The sequence below is a fragment of the Chiloscyllium punctatum genome, chromosome 48 (assembly GCF_047496795.1).
Source record: "Chiloscyllium punctatum isolate Juve2018m chromosome 48, sChiPun1.3, whole genome shotgun sequence".
Classification (NCBI taxonomy): Eukaryota; Metazoa; Chordata; class Chondrichthyes; order Orectolobiformes; family Hemiscylliidae; genus Chiloscyllium; species Chiloscyllium punctatum.
In genome coordinates this window covers 54,623,328-54,646,019 of record NC_092786.1, presented here as the reverse complement: position 1 = coordinate 54,646,019, position 22,692 = coordinate 54,623,328, and the positions used below count along the sequence as shown (strand labels likewise).

The 22,692-nt window shown below is 37.1% G+C and overlaps 1 protein-coding gene across 3 annotated transcripts in view; it reads left to right on the top strand.

Moving 5' to 3' along the window:
* map2k5 (mitogen-activated protein kinase kinase 5) overlaps positions 1 to 22,692 on the top strand; it is a 385,015-nt gene that overhangs the window by 136,455 nt on the left and 225,868 nt on the right. For all 3 annotated transcript variants that reach the window (XM_072565277.1, XM_072565276.1, XM_072565278.1), the window contains exon 8: positions 2,960 to 3,024. In XM_072565277.1, coding sequence (XP_072421378.1) covers positions 2,960 to 3,024 — 65 coding nt within the window. The remainder of the gene's footprint in view (positions 1 to 2,959; positions 3,025 to 22,692) is intronic.

The window sequence follows — 22,692 nt, the reverse complement described above, 5'->3', positions numbered from 1 at the left end:
AAAAAAAAGTTAAAATTATGATCCTCCAGCTTGTCATTGGGAAAATCAGTTATTGGCAGGTTGAAAATAGCTTTCTGCTGAGTCTCATTGACACAGGTTATGTGATATAAATATTTATTTCATATCTGTCACTCAGTGGTAATGCCAGCCATTGATTCTAGTATTGATAAAGTGCCACTAGTTCATAGAAGGCATTTGACCATGTTGTGTTTTTGAATTAGTTGCTGCTATATAAAGTGTTACTTGCTAAGTCTTTTCAATTGCTTGCATTAATGCTTGAATGAAATGGTTACACCAGTGAACAAAATAGCTGTACTATTTTAAACAAAAGAATTTATTTATTTCAACAAATGTTAATTGAAGTTGTACATCAAATATTTTCATATAAGTTAGTTTTACTTAGCAGTGATTATTTGCAAAATGTTTAAGCATTTGGTTATAAATCAGTTGTAATAAACCAAAGTTTTGACAATTGATTTTTTGCACAGATTTTTATTTTGTGCTATGGATTTGTCAATTTCAAACAAGTTCATAAAAGCCCACATATCCTTTTATTTCATCTGTTGTTGTTTTGTATTGCAGCTGATGGTTATTTAGAGAAAAAAACAATATGTTGAGTAATTGCAGGGCCGTAATTTAGTCATGGAATACAAATAATGCCCTTAAACTGGGAGACAAGAACTTGAAAAATCTTGAGGGTTGTTCTGTGATTAATTTTTAGATTAACATTTTGCAATAGCTATGTGGTATTTTGTATTATCACTTCTTATAGTGTATTGTTTTAATTGTTACATGTGTTGGAAAGTTGATTATTTTTACTGAGTTCATGCCCGTTTTGATGTCATTGCCATAGATTTGTTAACAAATAATTTGCAGTTGACTTAATATGATATTCTGTCTGAGGTTGTACCTATCAATGTTGTCACTAGGGTTCTTTTAAGGAGCATTGCTCTCAGTGTACAGAAAATCTCACTTAACCCTATATATATCTGACCCCAGTGTGCTTTTGTATGACACTTGGCAACAATTCAAGGTAATCACCCATCAATAATGACTTTAGCTCCCTGAACTTTACCCTACTATTCTTTACTGCAACTCAAAATGCATTATGTACACAAGGCAATATCAAATGTACAGAAAATATGTTTTGTAACACAGGATGCTTTTCATAAAGTGAGTAACAGCAAAAGTTCAGATTTTATACGTCCTGGAATGTGTAGCAAGCATACCTAATTGAAAACTCTTATCAAAAATGCTGCTTGGGTGAGTTTGAAAGAAGTATTGTGGCATTTTTATGCATCCATGAGCGTGCTATGAATGGTTAAAATAATTGCTGCTAATATTGTCTGACCTGTGTGTCAGTTGGACCTTTTACCATGTTTGTAGCACAGTTGGGCAGCTGCGGTGTCCCAGTGACAAATCAACTAATTTTTTAAAACTCTGGTGTTGAATACTGCAAACAAGGACAGAAAGAAAAACAGCATAAAAAATCAGTTTTATGTAGACTTCAAGTTGCTAAAAGGTGAGATTGATTTAAACTGAACTGATGCAAAGCATGTCAATTACATCATACATACAAAAACTACATTATGTGCACCAGTGACAAAGAAATACAACAAACGTTCAGTGATGACGGCAGAAACATGGATGGTAGAAATCTGAAATAAAAACAAAAAAATTTCAATTGAGGATAACATCAACTTCTATTTATGTAGAAGCACTGATATATAAACATTCCCCAAAGCACTTCATGGAAGTACAAGGCGAAGTTATGATGAAGCCAGAGAAAGCTATATTAGGATGACCAAAAGCTTATTTGAAGGATTCAATTTTGAGGAGAGTCCTAAAACTTACAAAGGAGATAAAAATGGCATAGTATTTCAGAATTCCAGAATTCCTTAACACACGGCTGAGCCAATGGCTTCCATTGGTTGGGCTTAGAACAGGTTAGGTTATAAAGAGTTTTGGATGAGCATTGGTTTATGGGTGGTGGTGTGGTGGAACATGAAAGCCAAAACACAAAAATACATTACTTAATTGTTTTCAGTATTAATCTGTCTCTCTGTACAAGACCATAGTAACAACGGGTAATCCCACAACCTAATTGGTAAATGCCCATTTTGGAAATTATCCTTTAACTGGATCTTCCCAAGGCGCACTAGTGCTGAAAGTTAAGAATTTGGCTGTCGCTAATTTTACCACTTGTCCAACCAGAAACAAAAATTATTTGATGTTTGCAGTTGAAGATGATGTGGAGACAAAGTCAGGAAAGAACTGAATCTCAACTATACATACCTGTGTTTTTTTAAGCTGTATGCCCAACTGATGTAGAGATTTCTTTTTAACTCTCTTACCAAGTTGCAACAATTGAAGGCTTTGACATTAACACTTTTGCAGCACCTGTCTCTTGTTTCTGTGTGACTGGCATTGAACGCTACAGACTTTGACAGTGCTGACATGCGCTTTGAAGGATGGCTGCATTCCTACTTGTTTGTAATGAGGACTGAAGCCATTCTCGGCTAAATTAAATTTTCAGATTTGAGGCAGAATGGTATGATTTTATACCGAATTCTCATTTTTGCCTTTGTATTGCCCTCAGGATATAAGTGATGCCAGTCACCTTTTTTTTCTCTCTTTATACTACTCCCTCCCCTCCACCATTAGTTTCCTCACACTGACCCACTGAAACCATGTTGTATCATTCAGTTTTGACATCTTTTATCAAACATTAATGAAATGACCCAGGCAAACAAATTGTCATTAAACTTTCCATCACTTTGTCCCTTGGTATTGTCTTTTATAAATTGAACAGCAAATGTTGTATTGATCTTTTCCCACTTGCTGCTGAACTTGAAATGACCTGGATGCTTGTTGTTTATGGCCTTGAGTTACTTTTCCTTGACATTTCTATACACTTGCCTGACATTACTAGCTTTTTTTCTACCTTCCTTTCTTTTAGATGAATGAACAGGACATTCAGTATCGAGATATCCTCGGTCATGGCAATGGAGGGACAGTATACAAGTGAGTATCTGCCTCTGCCTATTACCACGGAATATGTGAAAAATGTTGGTAAAGGGTTTTTTAATGTCTTTCCAGCATCCATCACACAGTTTTGGCTGAAGGCATGCATATCATATTGATTTGATGTTGAAGAATGAAAACGATTCTGTGGGTGCCTTTCTGTGTACATTTTACACTTAGTCATTTCCATTACAGCTATGATGTATTATCAGTGTTCAGCAAACATGACAAGGTGACACAGGTCGCTGAACAGAAATTTCAACTCCTGTTTCCACCTGAATCAACTATTATTGAAATAGTTTATTGAGATTGAGGTATTGATCACTGCTTGCACTAACCTTGGCTTAAAGGGAGACTGTCTATTCTGGATTGCATGAACTTTTATAAAACAAGCATCCCATTTATTTTTTACAACCACTTAAATTTTATCACAATGCATTGAATTACTTTGTTGTTTCTCTTCCATTTCAAAATGATCACACTCTTCACCTACCTGGATTAGAGTTCACAGACTTCAATTGCTAATTGACAAAGCATAAAAAAAGCACATTTTTGGGTGTGTGTGTGTCGGGAGAGCAGCGAGTAAGTAATGGTTTACTTAATGGACATGTTTGTGTTCTGTTCGATGAACATGACTTTTAAGCATTTAACTAAAACTAAAAGATTCTTGTGTCAACATTTTATGTCATCATCTTCTCAGATACCTATTGTGTTGTGCAAATAGCTTTTTGCTCAATTGAATACAGTTACAATCAGTTATCTGCAGCATTATCTCAAGTCATATATGCTAGTGAATAAAACCACACTGCATAAGCCAGAGATCCATCTGCTTTGTTTGTGTCTGCAGTAGGTTCGGTGTGCATTTTTTTCATCAGGTAATTATTTAGTAGCTAATTGAAGCAACGAACAAGTGAGAGAGAGAGTGGGGTGGAAGGAGTAACCTCCCTCTGTTGAGGATCTTCCTTAATAACCTTGTTTTCCAAATACTTTCCACTCCTGAATATAACCAGTATGTTGTAATCACTTTCTTAGTTTGAAGCTAAATTACTCATTTGAATATGACATTTACATGCCATTAGCAATTGTTATATAAATCAATGTATTTTACAGCTGTGAATGGCTATATAAAGCATTTGGGGAATTTAAAAAATATTTTCTGTAATATCTGCTAGTACCTTTTATCTTGAAAATAAACGAGAAGTGAGTGGTACACGAAGAGCTGGTGCAGCAGCATACTTAGAACACAGCAGGCTTGTTATTTTGTTGTCAGTTGTAGTACCTGACAATCGTGTGGTGCTGAGCGAAGCCAAGTCGTCTCCATGTAGAAAGGGGTAAGAGAACATCACCTCTGTACTTCTCTTGTACTATTCCTGGAGTTGGAAGGAAAATACTCTCAAAGCCTGAAGAACACTTTTATGTGTGGTCCCTGTTAACTTCGGAAAAAATAAGAAAATTTTGTTCTCCCCGTGTCTGCGTGGGTTTCCTCCGGGTGCTCCGGTTTCCTCCCACAGTCCAAAGATGTGCAGGCCAGGTGAATTGGCCATGCTAAATTGCCCATAGTGTTAGGTAAGGGGTAAATGTAGATGTAGGGGTATGGGTGGGTTACGCTTCGGCGGGGCGGTGTGGACTTGTTGGGCCGAAGCGCCTGTTTCCACACTGTAAGTAATCTAATCATGATCCTACTAAAATAAGATGAGGAAAAAAAAGCCTTGAAATACATGAAGTGTCTCAGTTTCTTGAGAATGAATGTTAAAGACAGAGTTGCACTGTAGTCTCGGACTTCATATTTCCACTGTTCCCCTCTCTCAAGGTTTATCCCGTACTTTCCTTGTTGTGCTGATTTCATAGCAATGTCTTTTATCCATTTTTACTGGTTAGATTTTTCACGTATCTCTTCTCTCAATCACAAATAAACAGAGAAAACTGAGCACAGACAATTCTTTCTCCTTATATTTGTGGAATTACCTTTATTATAACTTTGCAGACACAGTTAATGTGTTAAGTCATAATTTGCACATTTATTATTTTCACTGGTGTGAATGCCATCAGAAAATATGAAATTGTCATTATTTGTTTCATATATGGCATATTGCGGTGTTCTCTGATTTACATATATATTTATATTTCTTCTCTCTCAGATGCTAAGTAACTTCTGTATTTCCAAGATTCTCAGTCTTAATGTCATCCCAGTAATTTTTAATTGCTTCGTTTTTCTATCACCTTGTATTTTTGACCGGAGAAATTCATTATGCACCCAATATAAGAGTCATTAAACTGAGGCCCATCTGCCCTCTTATGTTGACAGAAAAGGTCCTATGCCACTATTGCGAAGATAAGCAGAAGAGTTATTCCTAGTATCCTAACAAATGTTATTCCCTCAAATAACATCACAAAAACAGAGTAGCTGGTTATATCATATTTCTGTTTGTGGGAAATTGCTCTGTGCAAATTGGTTGCCATGTTTCCTCCTACAACTGTCTCTACATTTCTACATTGCAAAGGTGACTACAGACATTCCATAATTGTGAAGAGCACTATTTGAATACAAGTCTCTGTTTCAAGCTCTGTCTCCATTGTTTAATTTTGAGATTTGAGAGCACTGATTCTATTCATTTTCTCCACCCTTCTGAAGGTCTATGCATGAGATGATACAATTCTGGTATCCTGCCTATGCAGAGACTTAGAGTACTGAAGACCACTCAAAATTAGAGTGTTTCTTTTAGTCCGACCCACCTTAGGGAGATATAAATAAATTGAAAAACATGCCCTGCCTTAGATCAGCTAAATCAATATAACTCCAGGATGGTGCCTTAACAGTCATGGGTTTCTGGCTTTTGCAATCGGCAGTGTATTTACTCACAAAGTTGTCAATGTTGAGATTTAGATGATATTTCTGAAAAGAAAATGAACAATATTGGGAAACAACATTTCAAATTTTACACTTCTAGAAAATATTTTGACTTGGTCATGCTATTAATTTAAATTATATTGTTGCTGACAAATTTATATTTGCTCTGAATTTTCATTGGAAACGCACCCCTTCACCCTGTAAGGAATAATTTTATCAATACTTTGAATAATTGCAAAGCTCCCAATGACTACTTTAAACAAAATCTTTCCATCCAGATCTAGAATATGTTTACACTTAGATTTATACTGATTCAGTGCAAACTGTGTGGACAGTATTCCGAGCCGACTTGATAGAACTGTTCAATTAAGGCAAAAGCATTTACATGGTGTAATTTACCTAAATTGCCAGTGGGTCTCTTAGATACTAGCAGTGTTAGAATTGATTTAAGCAATTGATTTTAGCTGAAGCTGATAAATTTCTGCTTGTTAGTTACAGTAATTTTGTAGAAGACTTTGTAAAGCAGTATTGAGTGTGCATTTAGCTGATGCTTAAAAGAAATGTTATTTACAGTGGGTTTTACTGTTTGTTTAGATGTTTGGGCAGTTTGCCAGCCTATTGAAGCTTAACATTTTTCTTCTTTAAATATTTATACAACAAATTATCCAATTTTCCCATTTGCACTCAAAACAAACTCCCTGTGTAAATAAATAGACAGATAAATTAATTCTTCTGATTAAGGGAAATAGCTTCCAGGCTCAGAATTAAGGCAATGTAAAGTATGATATTCCGAATATATATATTTTCAAGTTTACACAATCACTTCTTTGGATGTATTATTAAATTGTAGTCTGTAATGTCTATAATGGTGCTTTCGTGCAGCATTGAAAGGCTGCTACATTGTTAGAGGTGCCATCTTTTAGACAAGAATTTTAACTGGCGTGGACTAGATGTTCTTAATGTGTCCTGTGCAATAATGGCTCTGTCCTGGCCAGCATTACTCCCTCGATTAACAACTTCCAAAACAGTTTAATTGCTCATTCATCTTGCTGTTTATCATGGGACCTGGTTGTGTATAAAAGGGCTGCAGTGTATGTTTAATAGGTTTTATGAGCATTTAAATAAGCAGCAAAAATAGGCCATTTGACCCTTCAAACCTACTCCATCATTCAATAAGATCATGGCTGATCTATTTAAGTTATGAATTCCACATACCCATTGATCCCTAATAACGTCTGATTCTTTTTCTCAACAAGAATCTTTTTACCTTCACCTTAAAAATATTAATTTTCCCCACCTCGTCCACCACTAATAAGCACTAAGTTCCACAGTCTCTCAACTCTGAGAGGATAGGTTACTCCTCATCTCCGCCCTAAAAGGGTGACCCTTAATTTTAAGACCATGTCTCCTCTAGTTCTGGACCCACCCACAAGAGGAAATATCTTTTACATGACCACCTGCCAAGACCTTTCAGGATCTTGTCTGTATATTTCAATCAAATCCTTCCTTGTTCTTCTGAACTCCAGTGAAAACAAGCCTAGTCTGTCTAATCTTTCCTCGTAAGTCAACCAACCCACTCATTCCAGGTGCCAATCTCATACACCTTCTATGTTCCACCTCCTGTACATTTACATCCTTCTTTAAATAAGGAGGCTAAAACTGCAAACAGTATTTGAGATGTGGTCTCAACAGTGCCCTGTATAGCTGAGTCACAACATCCTTACTTTTATGTTCAATTCCACTCATGATGAAGGAAAGCATTCCATTAGTCTACTTAATCATTTATTGTATCTGCATGTTAACTTTTGTGACTCATGCACTGGAGTACCTAGATCCCTCTGCATCTCAAAATTCTGCAATTGTTCTTGTTTAAATAATATCTTACTTTTTTATTCTTCTGCCTAAATAAACTTCACATTATACTCCATCTCCCAGATTTTTGTGTACTCAGTGAAGGCATCTGTTTCAGTTTTCTTCACAACATACTTTGCTCTCTTAGTGTTATCAGCAAAAGGAGCCACCATGCCTTCAGTCCTCTCATAAGTGGATTCATTCTGTGACATGTAGGTTGGAGAGGACATGTTCACATACATTTTTTCTTTTCGATGATTTCCTCACTGTCTATCACAGATCCATTCTAGCAGCTGTGTCCTTTAGGACTTGGCCAGCTTAGTCAGTAGTACTGCTGCCGAGCCACTTTTGGTGAAGGATATTGAAATTTCCCATTCAGAGTATGTTTTGTGCTACCCTCAAATGATCCTGTGCTACATCAAAGTGCTGTTCAAAACAGAGGAATGAAGAAATAATGCAGAAGTCATTGTGGGGGTTGAATGTAGGAAAATTGGAGTGCTGTACTAGTGGTAATCAGCAGGTTTTTCTTTTCATGTTTCACCTGATGACATGATACTTTGAGGTCAGTAGTCTATGTTGAGGAGTCTCAAGTCAGCTCCCTGACTGTGTATCAGTATATCCCCAGCCTTAGGTTAAAAATGGTGGTGTCTGGAACATTATCATATGCTCAGAATCATACTTTACAGACAATACCAGGCTGTTGCTTGAGTAGTTTGTGGGACAGCTGCTGCACTTCAAGCACTACCCTTTCCCCCCCCCCCCCAAGATGTTACCAAGGAGAACTTTGCAGGATCAACCATGCTGGATTTGCCATTATCATTTCCAGTGCCTTGATCAATGCTGAGTGATGTCTATTTTGTTTCCTTTTTAATTTTGTAGCAGGTTTGATACAACTGAGAGGGAGAGGGCAGGAGGGCAGTTAAGAATAAACTTTTTCCTGAGGATATGGAGTACCCTGTAGGACAGATCAGGTAAGGATGTCAGAGTTCCATCTGTAAAGATCATTAGTGAACCAGATGGTTTTTTTGCAGCAATTAACCATCGTTACATCGTCACCATTAGATTAGTTTTTAATTCCATGTGAATTCAAACCCATGACTCCAGAGCATAAGTCTGGGACCATGAATTGCTAGTATAGTGACAAAACCAAACTGGTAATCTTACCATTTCCTAGCTGGTTGATGTTCAGATTGCGGTGTCTTCAGCTGGCGGCATTAGTAAGTACAGGTCTAGTTGAGTGTAAAAGTGGCTACATTAATGAATGTTAATGAGAATTATTTAAATATTAGAACAAAAATGTGCAGATACCTTCTAAACAGTATTTATTTCCCAAATAAGAAGTTACCATTCTCAATTCATTTTCCATGTAAACATTTCCCCGCAATGATACAGTCAGAGATCCTAATGAGTAATATTGTTTCAAGAAACCTTCAGTGATGCATATTAACACCCTTTTTCAATGACTGCCAATTGCTAGGAAATATGAACAGCAGTGAAATGACAAAATTCTAAACCTCTAGGGTTTAGTTTCATTATCTGTGTGGAATTACTTGGTCTTGGTAGGTAAAAATAAATAAAACAACATTCAGCAGATTAGGCAGATGAAAGCCATTGTTTCTGGACCCTATTTCAAACTTGGTTCCCTAACTCCAAACTGTTTACCTTTCCTTTGCAATAGTCTTGGACCTACACTTTCATTCCTACAGTACTTAACACAAGTTATGAGAGTCCTTGGCTCATCACACTCTCTCCTCAGGAGAAATTTCCCTGAGTAGTAGGTGTTCATTCTGAGGTACAGAATGAGCCACAAATTGGGGGCAGCAACAAGGACTGCTAAGGCATGTTACTTTAAAGGACCACCTGAGTTGTCTTGTATTTTGCACCTATTCTTTCCTTATGTTTTAGGGCATCTTCACACCCCCTCAGCCATCTTACCCGGTCCCCTTGCCCCATCCTTGCCAACTCTCAGTCCCTAATATCCTCCATGCGAACTTAATGCTAACATCTGAAATCCACCCACCACCCTTGGCTCTTATACCTCTCTGCCAAATAACCTTCTATCTCCCTTAAACAGATCTTGGAGCCATATTATGTTGAAATAAAATTAAGGTCTAAATATTCATTATTGCTTGTGCTATAATTAAAAGCATTTCCCATTCAGGAATGACTGTTCACAATTTCTACATTTCCTTAATCTCTTATCAAAACAAAATCTTATACATAGAGTGTGGTACATGTAAGAAATGAGCTGCCAGAGGAAGTGGTGGAGGCTAGTACAATTGCAACATTTAAAAGGCATCTGGATGAGTATATGAATAGGAAGGGTTTGGAGGGCTCTGGGTCAGGGGCTGGTAGGTGGAACTAGATTGGATTGGGATATCTGGTCAGCATGGACAAGTTGGACTGAAGGGTCTATTTCCGTGCTGTACATCTCTATGACTATGACTCTGTGAAAGACAGCTATGCTTTAATAATCACTTTTAGCTGTTAATCAAACAATGAACATTGTGCAACAATCTTCCCAGCAGGTGTGCTCTATGTTTCTTATGATTGCCCATCATATACAATCTAATAAATTGGTAAGGCGTGGTACTGATTTGCCCATCAGGTCTTCCATTTAAATGATATTAATGATGTTTTAATTGTTTTAAGCAGTTATATTACTGCTGTAAACACCAGAACATTTAAACAGCATTTCTTTATGGCTCACAGCTTTTACTGTTTCTCACATGGGAAAGTATGTGTGCACTTGCAGTGCTAAGGAATACACGTGGCTAGGCCAAGTGCTGGAAAATGGGATTAGAATAGCTAGTTGCTTGTTTTTGACTGGCGCAATATCGATGGAACAAAGGGCCTTTTTCTGCATTGAAGACCTCTACGACTCTATGAGCACTGCATGAAAGTTGTTCCCAATCCTGTCAAGTTAAGCTTTCCATTATTCACTGATCATTTCCTGCTTTCATTTCTGCTTTTTGTCTTTTTTCTCTGCATGAGAATCTTTCTCTTTTGGATGTTGACTGTCCAGCTGAACCAAACTTTTTGTTTTGATATTGGATTTCAAGTATTCGGTTTTCTTTTTTTTCTTTCTTACCCTCTGTTTAGTCTGTGTTTTGCTGTCACAACTAATATAAAATATTAGAAGGGAACCTATCATAAGTGCTGACCTTTTTTCCTCAAGTGAAATATATAGACAATAGCTACTTCATGGAGAAAGTGAGAACTGCTGATGCTGGAGATCAGAGCTTAAAAATGTGTTGCTGGAAAAGCGCAGCAGGTCAGGCAGCATCAAAGGAGCAGGAGAATCGACGTTTCGGGCATAAGTCCTTCTTCAGGAATTTAATGACTACTTCATACCAAGATGTAAGGTGGTAATCTAATAAAAGGGTTCAAAGTATCCCAAATCAGGAGAGCAAAACTGCAGCATTTCGTAACTATCTGAACCCTGAGAACAGACTTCAACCTTGAACTCACTCCTTCGTTACAGTACCTGTTCTCTTTTTAATAAGTTGGTTCATTTATTTGAGGCTTCTAAGTTCACTTCACTAGCTATCTCTGCCAGTGATTGCAAACCAGCATGAGCTTGCATCGGGTCCATGGTATTCATGAAAGGTTTTAAATGACTTGCAGCAACAAAAGTGCACCAATTCTAATTTTTTTTTCTTAATTAGAATATGTTGAATTAATTGTGTTTCACAGAAATTTGGGAGTTAGAGAAATTGAGGTTTGATCTGGAAGTTTAGGGATGACGTGTGAGTTAATTTACTCAAATCTTTGAACCTGTCAAGGCAAGCGGATTGCACTACTAGTAAGAGTACAAGAATATATTAAAAAATTATGATAATCCTTTCTCAGTCACTAGTTTAACCTCAGTTTAAGTCAGGTCCATTTCTTGGCAACTTATGTTTGCAAAGATATTAAGACCTTGGAAAGGATGGAGAGAATAATAATTAAAATGATAGCAGTAGTATAGGACTTCACTTGCAGCTACATGAAGAGAAACATGGGATTGTTAAAGAGGTTTTAAAAATTGTAAAAGTTTTGATTAAGGAGAAATGATAACTGACATTCCTGTTATGTGGGTACATTGTTTCAAAACCCTCAATCAAGGGACTGAGGCAGTGTTGAATTTTGGATGCTATATTGCTGAATTTCGGATTCGATTAATTCAGGCCCAGCTGCGTTGGATGAGACAAAGAGTCATTCAGAGTTTGGAAATAGATGGCACACAAATGACAAAGTGGCTAACCAGGCTGAATCCACACTTTGCCAATGCAGTGTCTTGCCAAGTTGTCCAGTTAGCTTTTTACTGTATTCATTTGAATTTGATCTGTTGACCACAGCAAAAATGTTCAGTTTTTAGGTAACTGCAATTTTTGGACAGCTGAATTTGAAACACTGTACTTGTAGTGGAAACCAGGTATGAATTTAATGTAATTCATAAAGGAACCTGAGGGGAGCCAAGAATTCCTTCTAAGACAGCAAATTTTTATAACCCGGAGTTTACTAGCTAAAAATATCAATTCAATGATAATAATAAAAAGAAAATTCAATAATAGCTTTCAAAAGTGAATTAGATAAATATTTGGAAGAGGAAAGGGTGTCAATTAGATATGTCTTTCAAGGAGCTGACAATGATATGATGGCTTCACTGGTCTTCTTTTGTCCCATATGATTATATCATGTCATGTACCTCAAAACTAAATTGTAGTCTTAACTTACTGTCAACTTTCCAGAATTTTAAGATGTGTATATGTTGCCTAGGTTCATAATGCATTGCAGGTCATTTGCTGCTTCCCCCCTGCATCATTGGTAGACTCTCTCTTTCTTCATCACTTTCTCATCTATCTCTCTCATTCTCATCATTCTCTCTATCTACCCTTCTGGTGACCCTGGTTTAGTTTTAGTTATATGTCAGGGGAAAGTAAAAAATCACCTTGAGGAAAGGCACAAGAAAATAAACCCAAAGGTGCTAATGAAGGTTTTTTTTTCTCTAAGTGTTTCTGAAACATTATACAGCAGAGAAAGAGGATAGTTAGTCCAACTATTCTATTCTGGTGTTCATATTCCATGTAAGTCTTCTTCCATTTTATCTGCCTTACCTAGCGACTTCCTAAGTTGGTAAAATGAATTTACCTGCAAGTTGGTGATTCTGAAAGTGTGACAGTGAGATATAATCTTAGTTCCAACATCCAGTAATTTTTAATTATATTAACTATTTGTTTCCTCCATTATGTTTTGTGCTGATATTTCTCCTCTCCAGCCAGCTTAGCTTGACATTTAGCAATTGTTGGGAGAGGAGCAGCAGTTGGTACTTCTATATATTTGATTCCTGCCTAAGCTTTGAGTTTTAAGTGTACTTTCATAATTGATTCTAAGTTGATTACTTGTTGGCGGCAGTCTTCTGACAGATATCAGTCCATATAAAGTTGCAGATCTTCATGACAAAGTAGTAAAAAATTGCTGTGGGCAGTGAAAATCTTCTGTAAAGGGTGAAGATGGGAATTTGAACTTTAAGGCATGTTATTGAAGAGAGTAAAGGGAGTTTTACTTGAATGTTAACTCCACCTGAAGACCAAAATTAGAAGTAGAAGTTCAATTCTTCTGTTGTCTTGATTGGGTAGCATAAAACATTCACTTGAAGAAAAATGATTTTTGAAACTTGGATAACTTTCAAATTGTTTTTACTTTAAACAAGATCCATTCTTCCAACATAATTATGTTTTGTTTTGCTTTCATGTTTATTATTATGTGTTAATCTCTATCAAATTGAATAAGAATTCTGATAATCTGATTAATTATTACTGGTTTATTTTAGAAGCTCTTTTAAAATTTCTTTATTTCTCACATTTTTATTTTTAAACTGGAAATGTTTGAAATCCCTTGTAGTTATTTGATCTACTTTTTCAATGTAGTTTGATAATATTTTATTGTACTAAGAAAAAAAAGCTTCAAGTGAGAGTCAGTTTGCTTCTCCAGCCCTTTTTTTTTAAACTCATTCTTCCCCATCTTAAAAGAAAATATTCTTCCTTGTCTCTTCTGAAAGTACCTGCGCAAATTGGCATGTGATCCCAAAAGGATCAGATACTGTCTGGAGTCTCACTGCTCTTCATTTTGAACATTAGATTATGGGTTTGGCAATCATAAAACCCAAGTTGATTGTAATAATAATTCTTACCATATTCAAGATTAATGAAAAAAATGTTCTTCAATTGCAGAACCACATATAATGTTGGATATTATGTTTTGAGTTTTCAAGCACTTTCTCATACTGGAAGTGACATTTATCAGTGTAGAGGCCCTATCAAGAACATGTACATGCTACATGTCATTTAAATAAACAAGTACAGTGACAATCATACTGTGGCTTGCTTCTTAGGGCACTACTTCGACAAATTAGTTTCAACCTGCCTGTTTCAAATTTAAACAAAACCTCCAGTTAACTTATAACTGGTATATTCTCCATGGCAATATCCCCATCAATCAGATTCCACTTGTCAACTATCAGCACTCTTTCTTTACACAGGATATTTTCTTTCCTTTTACTTTAGTATTTTTTTTAGAATTACCCTGATGAAGATCTTCAACAAAATGTCTTTTTTTCAGCAATAGTGAAGTTTTGTACTGCCAGGCAACTAAGTTGAAGAATGTTAATTAACTCCAGTCAACCTCTTTGCATTAAAATAAACTGATTTGAATGTGGAGCTTAATTTCTTTAAGTTTTATTCACTGCATGTTTTAAAACTTTCTCAAATCTTACTTACTTGCATTAATAGCTCACATTTTCAATAACTTGCAACTTCTTTTGAAACACATTTTGCAACTTTACAAATCTAAGTCGAACTTGTTCAGCTGAGTCACAGCGATATTTTGAGATGGATTACCTTAAATCTTGGGGTAACCTGAACAATTATTGAAATTAATAAATCCATTTTAATGATGAAGAAATGTATTATCAGAAAAACAATTGATAGAATGGAAACTCTTTGCATATAAGATACAATCAATAGATTTTGTAAACTGCAATCTTTATCAGCTTCCAAAACATCTCTGGTGAAAAAAAAGGAGAGCGATACCAGATGGATGATTAAAATGTATAAATTACTGTGTATAATTACTATCCATAAATAATTAATTACATTGTTTTACTTCATTAGTTATGTATATAACCCTTTACCTGTGATCAGTATTAAATATGGAACGAGATAGCAGGGAGTGATTACCAGGCTGTAACCTAATCAACGTTGTTCAGATGATGAGATGAATCGCCAGAGTGCAACTTGAGTAGTTTATGAACATTCACCTGAATCTAAAGATTAAATTACGGCCTTGAAATCACTCCCTGGTATCCAATATTATGTATCAAGGAGTTTTTTATTCAATTACCTTACGGTGTCAGGGAGCTGTCATCAAACATTGCACGGTCAACTATCATTGTACTCAGTCAGAGGTCTACAGTACAGAAAAAGACCTTTCAGCCCATTGAATCTGTTTTGGTCAAAAACAAGTACCTAACTATTCTCATTCCATATTCTAGTACTTTGCCCATAGCGTTGTATGCTTTGGCATTGTGAGTGTACATTTAAAAGTTATGAGGATTTCTGCCTCTGCTATCCTTACAGGCAGTGAGTTCCAGATTCCCAAAACCCTATGGGTGAAAAGAATTCTCCTCACATCCTTTCTGAACCTCACACTCCTTACTTTTGGTCATTGATCCCTCCACCGAATAGAAAAGTGCCACCCTGTCTACCCTATCTGTACCCCTCAAAGTTTTATACGTATCAAATGTGTTCTCCCTCATTGTTCTCTGATCCATGGAAAACAACCCCAGTCTATCCAATCTCTCTTCATAAATAAACTGTCCAGCCCAGGTGACATCCAGGTGAATCTCCTCTGCACACTCTCCAGTACAATCACATTTATTCCATAACGTGGATTCTTGTTCTGTTAAACACCAACATGCATGTCAATAGACATCAAGGATTCACCTGCAATTCACATATTAAGAATTCATATTTCAATGTTAACAAAAAAGTGTAATGCTCACCAAAATTATGAAAAATACTCCAGTTGCTAATGTGCACTGGCATGTTTGGCTGTAAAGCAAAGTTTGCGATAAAAGGAACACTTAGTGACACATCTAAAGCAAAATCTGCAGGAAGGAGAGCTCTCAATTCTACTTAGCCCATTCTATACACACTACAAAAACCCAAAAGTAAACTGACATGGCTTCAAACTGCATAAAAATCAAGAAATGCACTGTGTCACTACTAACTTTACCAAATATGTCTTAAAGGTCTCTTTAAGAGTAACTTACATTAGTTACTGTTTTTTGTTCTTGTATATATTTTGCTGATATTAGTTTCTCCCAGGATGTAAAATAAGCTGAATTCCAACTGAGTAAATTGTACAAGATCCATATGATAGGAGCATGTCCAGTGGATCAAAACATAATTTATTTTGGATTTCCAAACTTTTACAAAACAACTGGAACTCCACAATTAGCTCAGTGAGTCACTATAACAAGTACTTGAGTCATACACATCATATCATTCAAATTCCAATCTATAATAAAATAATTGAGCTCAGCTGGAACACTGCAATTGGACTCAAATGACTTGGTTCAAGAAGGGTTAATCATAAAGAGCTCAGAAAACTGATCAATGTTCAGTTGTTACTGTTGAGTTTTAACATCAAGTGAAGACAAAATCAGCTCAGTTACAACTCCTCCTTCAGTCAAATAGGCACTTAGTGTTGAATTTTTCCAGACCCAAGCCAACAAGACTTGAGAACTGCAGCACCATGCCAAACAAGGTTTCAAAATTACCAGACGGAAGGGAAAAGAATCAGGAAAATGAAGTATTGAATGATAAATAACGATATCCCTCAATGTAACACCAATTCAAGACAACATTGGACTGTTGAGGCTGGGTCATTAAGTGCATCCAAGGCTGACAGACAATTTTTTAATCAGTAAGGGAATCAAGAGTTATGGAAAAAAAGCAGGAAAGTGCAATTGAGGATTATCAGATCTGTCACAATCTCATTGATTGGCAGAGCAAACTCACTGGACTGAAAGACCTACATCTATTCTTGTCTTACAAAAGATGTTGCATTAATGCCTTTTTCCAAACTTCTTACTCAAAAGTTTAGATTTTAATGCAGGTTTATAAAGAATTTTGTTAATAGCAAGTGGGGCAGGAAATAATAACTATCACATGACCTTCCAGGTTTTTAATTCATGCCATCACTTTGACACTGAAATGAACATGGGCAACAAAGGTTACCTCAAGATTTAAGGTAATCCATCTCAAAATATCGCTGTGACTCAGCTGAACAAGTTTGACTTAGCTTTGTAAAGTTGCAAAATGTGTTGCAAAAGAAGTTGCAAGTTATTGAAAATGTGAGCTATTAATGCAAGTAAATAAGATTTGAGAAAGTTTTAAAACATGCAGTGAATAAAACTTAAAGAAATTAAGCTGCACATTCATAACAGTTTATTTTAATGCAAAGAGGTTGACTGGAGTTAATTAACACTCTTCAACCATTGTTCTGCATAACCATTAGTAACTTGAGTGATTGTTAGCCTTTGTTTAGTATTGCCAGTTTAGCTTAGTCGTAATTCTTGTCTTTCAAGTCAATAGATTTGGGTTCAAGCCTTGCATCAAAATTTTGATTTGAGAGAAGGTGTGTTGTATTTTCAGAGTTATAATCTTTGAAATGAGACATGCCTGCCCATTTGGATAGATGTAAAACATTGCACTGGTTGGAGGAAGAGTAAAGAGTCATGGTATCCCATGGCATACCTAAAAAGAAAGTGTAAACTTGTTGAAGTCCTAAAACAAGACTGCTTGCATGCCAAACAGCTTTAGACAGGCTAAAGTGATTCCATAACCAACAGATCATGGAAACATAGAAAATAGGAATAGGAGTAGATCATTTGGCCCTTTGAGTATATTCTGCTATTCGTTATGATGATTGATCATCCAACTCAATAGCCTGTTCCCGCTTTTTCCTATATTCTTTGATTGCATTAGTCCCAAATGCGATATAGTCCCTATATTCAATTCCCTTTTGAAAAGATGCAATGTTCAGGCCTTGACTGCTTTTTGTGGTCACCACAGGCTCACCACTCACTGGGTGACGATATATCTCATCATCTTAGTCAAAAAGAAGTCCTAGCTTATCCAAACTCTCTCTATAATTCAGACCATTGAGTCCAGGCAACATACTTGTGAATTTCTTCTGCACTCTTTCCAGATTAAAAACATTCTCCCTTTAACAAGGTGATCAAAACTGAACACAATACTCTAAGTGCAGCCTCACCAACGTTATGTATAAGTGCAACATAATTTCCCAACTTCTATATTCGGTGTCCTGACTGATGAAGGCCAGTGTGCCAAAAGCCGTTTTCACTGCCCTATCTACCTGTGACTCCACTTTCAGAGAACTGTGAATCTGAACTCCAAAATTCTTTTGTTCCACTACACTCCTTAAGGCCCTATCATTCACCATGAAATTCCTACGTTGATTTTACTTTCCAAAATGCAAGACCTCACACTTACATATATTGAACTCCATTTTCCATTTCTCAGCCCAGTTCCTCAGCTGATCAAGATCTTACTGCAATTTCTGACAACCTTCCTCACTCTCCATAATACCTCCAATTTTAGTGTCATCAGCAAACTTACTAATCATGCCTGGTACGCTCTCATCCAAATCATTGATATAGATAACAAACAGTAATGGTCCCACCACCAACCCCTGAGGTACTCCACTAATCACAGGCCTCCAGTCAGACAAGCATCCTTCCAATATTGCCCTCTACTTCCTACCATCAAGCCAATTTTGTATACAATTCGCCAGCTGGCCCTGGATTCCATGCAATCTAACTTTCCAGAGCAGCCTATTATGTGGAACCTTATCAAAGGCCTTACTGAAATCCATATAGACTACATCTACTGCCCTGCTCTCAACCTTTCCGGTCACTTCATCAAAGAACTCTAACAAATTTGTGAGGAATGATCTCCCACTCACAAAGCCATGCTAAACTACCCCTAATCAAACCCTGTTTTTCCAAATGCATGAATATCTTATCTCTCAGAATCTTCTCAAATAACTTGCCCACCACAGATGTTAATCTTACATCTATAGTTCCCAGGCTTTTCTTTGCAGCCCTTATTGAATAATGGCACAACATTCACTACCCCTCAATCTTATGGGATCTCACCCATGGCTAACAACAATGCAAAAATATCAGGCAGGACACCTGCAATTTCTTCTGGAGCCTCTTGCAGTGTTCTTGGATATATTTGGTCAGGACCAGGAGATTTATCCACCTTTATACATTCTAATACATCCAACATCTCTACTGTGATATGGACTGTCCCCAAGGTATCACAACTAACTTCCCCCAAGCTCCCAAGTCTTCATGTCTTTTCTCCATGGTAAACACAGTAGAAAACTACTCTGAAAACCTCACCCATTTCCTGCGGTTTACGCATGCATGTCCACTTTGATCCTTGAGCCCTATTCTTTCTCTCTAGTAATTATTTTTCCTTTAATATACTTAAAGTACCTCTTTGGATTCACCCTAATCTTCTCAGCCAAGGCTATCTCATGCCCTCTTTTCACCCTCCCATTTGCCTTCTTCAGTAAACTCCTGTATTCCCTGTATACTGCCAGGGATTCCAGCTGCCTGTATGTGAGCCACGCCTCCTTTTTTCTGGTCAAAGTCTCGCTATCTCTTGTCATCCGGGGTTCCCTATTTCTGCCAACCTTGTCCTTCACCCTCACCGGAATATGTAGATCTTGAACTCTAGCTATCTCACTTTTGAAGGCCTCCCATTTGCCAGAGGTACCTTTGCCTACAAATAAACTACTCCAATCAACCCATGCAAGCTCCTGTCTAATTCCCTCAAAATTCGTCTTGCCCCAGTTTAGAACTTGAGCTTGTGGACCAGTTTCGTGCCTCTCCATTACTGTTTCAAAATTAATAGAACTATGGTTACTGGTCTCAAAGTGCTCCCCCACTGTCACCTCTGTCACTTGTCCTGCCCTTTTTCCTAAGAGTAGGTCGAGTTTTGCCCCTTCCTGAGTAGGACCCTTTATATGCTTGATGAAACTTTCCTTAACACACTCAACAAGCTGCACCCCATTTGAGCCCTGAACACTCTGGCAGTCCCAGTCTTTTAGGAAAATTAAAGTCCCCACAATGACAACACTATTGCTCCTGCAAGTCTCCCCAGTCTCCCTGCATATTTGTTTCTCTAATTCCCGTTGACTATTTAGAGGCGTATAGTATAACCCCAATAATGTCACCATCCCCTTCTTATTTCTTAGCTCCACCCACAAAGTCTCACTGGATGATTATTCACTTATTTCATCTCTGACTACTGTTGTGATATTCCGCTTAATCAAAAATGCAACTCCCCCTCCCCTCCTTCCATCAACTCTGTCCAACCTAAAGCACCTGTATCCTGGCACATTAAGCTGCCAGTCCTGCCCCTTCCTTAGCCATGTTTCTCTAATAGCTATAATATGCCAGTCTCACATACCTATCCACGCCCTGAATTCATCAACCTTACCTGTCAGCCCTCTTGCATTGAAGTCAATGCTAATGAATCCAACAGGCATTCCTTGTTTCCTGCCGTGTTCCAGCCTGACCTATCTCTTCAACCTACTATTTCTGATCATTCTATCTTCTTTGAGGCTCACATTTGCCTCTCTGCTGTTGAGGATCCCTCCCCCTGCCAATCTAGTTTAAACCCTCCCTTGCAGCACTAGCAAACCTGGCCGCCAACCTATCCTCCTCCAGTTCAGATGCAACCTGACCCTATGTACAGCACTGTTTGCAATTCATCAGAATACTGAAGTTGATTCTAAATGCAGCAGGATTCAGGATCTGAATCCCACACTGTCAACATCCTGGAGTTACCATTGACTAAGGACTGAACTGGACGAGCTAATGAAATACTGCAGCTGCAAGAGAGGGTCAGAGGCGAGGAATCCTGCAATAAGTAATTTGCCACATAACTACCCCATCGACAAGACACAAGTCAGAAGTGTGATGGAACAAGTGCTGGATAAGTGCAGCTTCAACAATACTGAAGAAGCTAGAGACTATCCAGGACAAAACAGCCCTCTTGATTGGCACCACATCCATAAATATTCACTTCCTCCACTAACTGTCAGTATCAGCAGCAGTACCATTTATAAGGTGCACTGCAGAAATTCACCAGGGCTTCTTAGGCAGCAGCTTCTAAATCCATGATCACTACCATCTAGAACACCCAAGGGAAACAGATAAATGGGAAGACCACATTCTGCAAGTTCCACTCCAATTTATTCACCATCCTGAATGGAAATATATTATCGGTCCTTTAGTGTTGCCGGTTCAAAATCCTGGAACTGCCTATTATTTATATAACTGTTATAAACTTAAACAAAATAGACGGCAGAGTTTCAGGAATGCAGCAGAATACAGAAATGATAGTGAACATCTGCTAAAAATTGTAAAATTTAGTGTCCTATGTCAGGAATGAGAGATCCAAGTTGCATAAAACCATTGAAGGATTCCTCAGGGCAGATTTTAATTCACTCCAGTGTATGCTGAAACATTTTGATTACTTTTCATCGGTCTTGACTCCTGTGGACCATGCTTACACATCAGCAAAGAATTAAAATGTCAGGATGAAAGTTGTCAAAAGAAACTGAGAATTGCATCTTAGATAAAACTGGGAACTACAACAAAGACACCAATAATATTTGAAGAGTTTGAACCAGTATTTTGTGAGCCCCTTTCCTGTAAATTTCTTGGCTTGTGGTTGAGGATTATTCCATTGAGGTGGAAATCTGTTCATGTAATTCTGATTTTTAAAAATATGATAAGTCTTATAGGAAACTATAACCCTATTATTTTGGCCTTATCGTAGGAAATATGCTGAAAGAAATCAGAGATCCACTTTGTTTATGATCACCCAGATATTGAAGTTATTGTGGATTCTCATCATTGTTTCTGAAAAATGTTTCACTGACTAATTTGATTAAATACTTTGATTTGTACATGAGGGTTTTCCATCTGGATTTTCAAACAGATTTTGGTATGCTAGTCAGGAGGACTAAGTTGTTTGGAAACTATCAGAAAGTATTAAGAATTGCATGCAGAAAGTGATTATTAATGTTTTTGATTTGCTTGAAGACGGGTTTTTAGTGGCATCCTGCAAGGATCTGTGCTAAAGTGGTTTTCATTCATGTTGGTGTTGAGAATAGCCTGCATATTTGCAGATGGTGCAATGACAGCACTAACAATGTACATTTATTTACTGGTGTTATATAACTAAATGCGCAAAAATGCTTCGAGGAAATTTATAAAACAAGTTATGACTCAGAGACACAAAGGAATATTAGATCAGCTTGGTCAAGGGGTAGGTTTTCTAATGAGTAAAGTGAATTAGAGAGGCAGAAAAGTTAGGGAGAGAATTCCAGAACCTAATGCTGTGAGGATTGAAGGATACTAGATTATGGTATGAAGATATGTGCAAGTATTTTGGCTGTTAATGAAATAAAATACTGCAGGCAGATCTTGATGAGATTGGAAATTTAATGCAAATTTGGCAAATGATATTTAATTCAGATAATCGTAGTGGTACACACATAGGCAGGACCAACACCAAATTTAATTACATGCAAAGGAATATGTTTGTAGGGAAAAGGATCTTGTCTTTACAGTGCACAATTTTCTTAACATTCACAACCTGTTCATTGGTATATATTGGCTAAATGAAATAGATTATTAGTTTTAATTGCCTGGATATTTCAGTACAAAGCTCTCTGCTGGTTGAAGTCAGGCCTAACACAAAAGAAGAATGTTGTTGGAAGTCAATCAATCCCAGGACCCCTCCACCACAAGATCAGAAGTGAGGAACTTTTCTGATGTATGCACAATGTCCAGCACCATTCACGATTCCTAA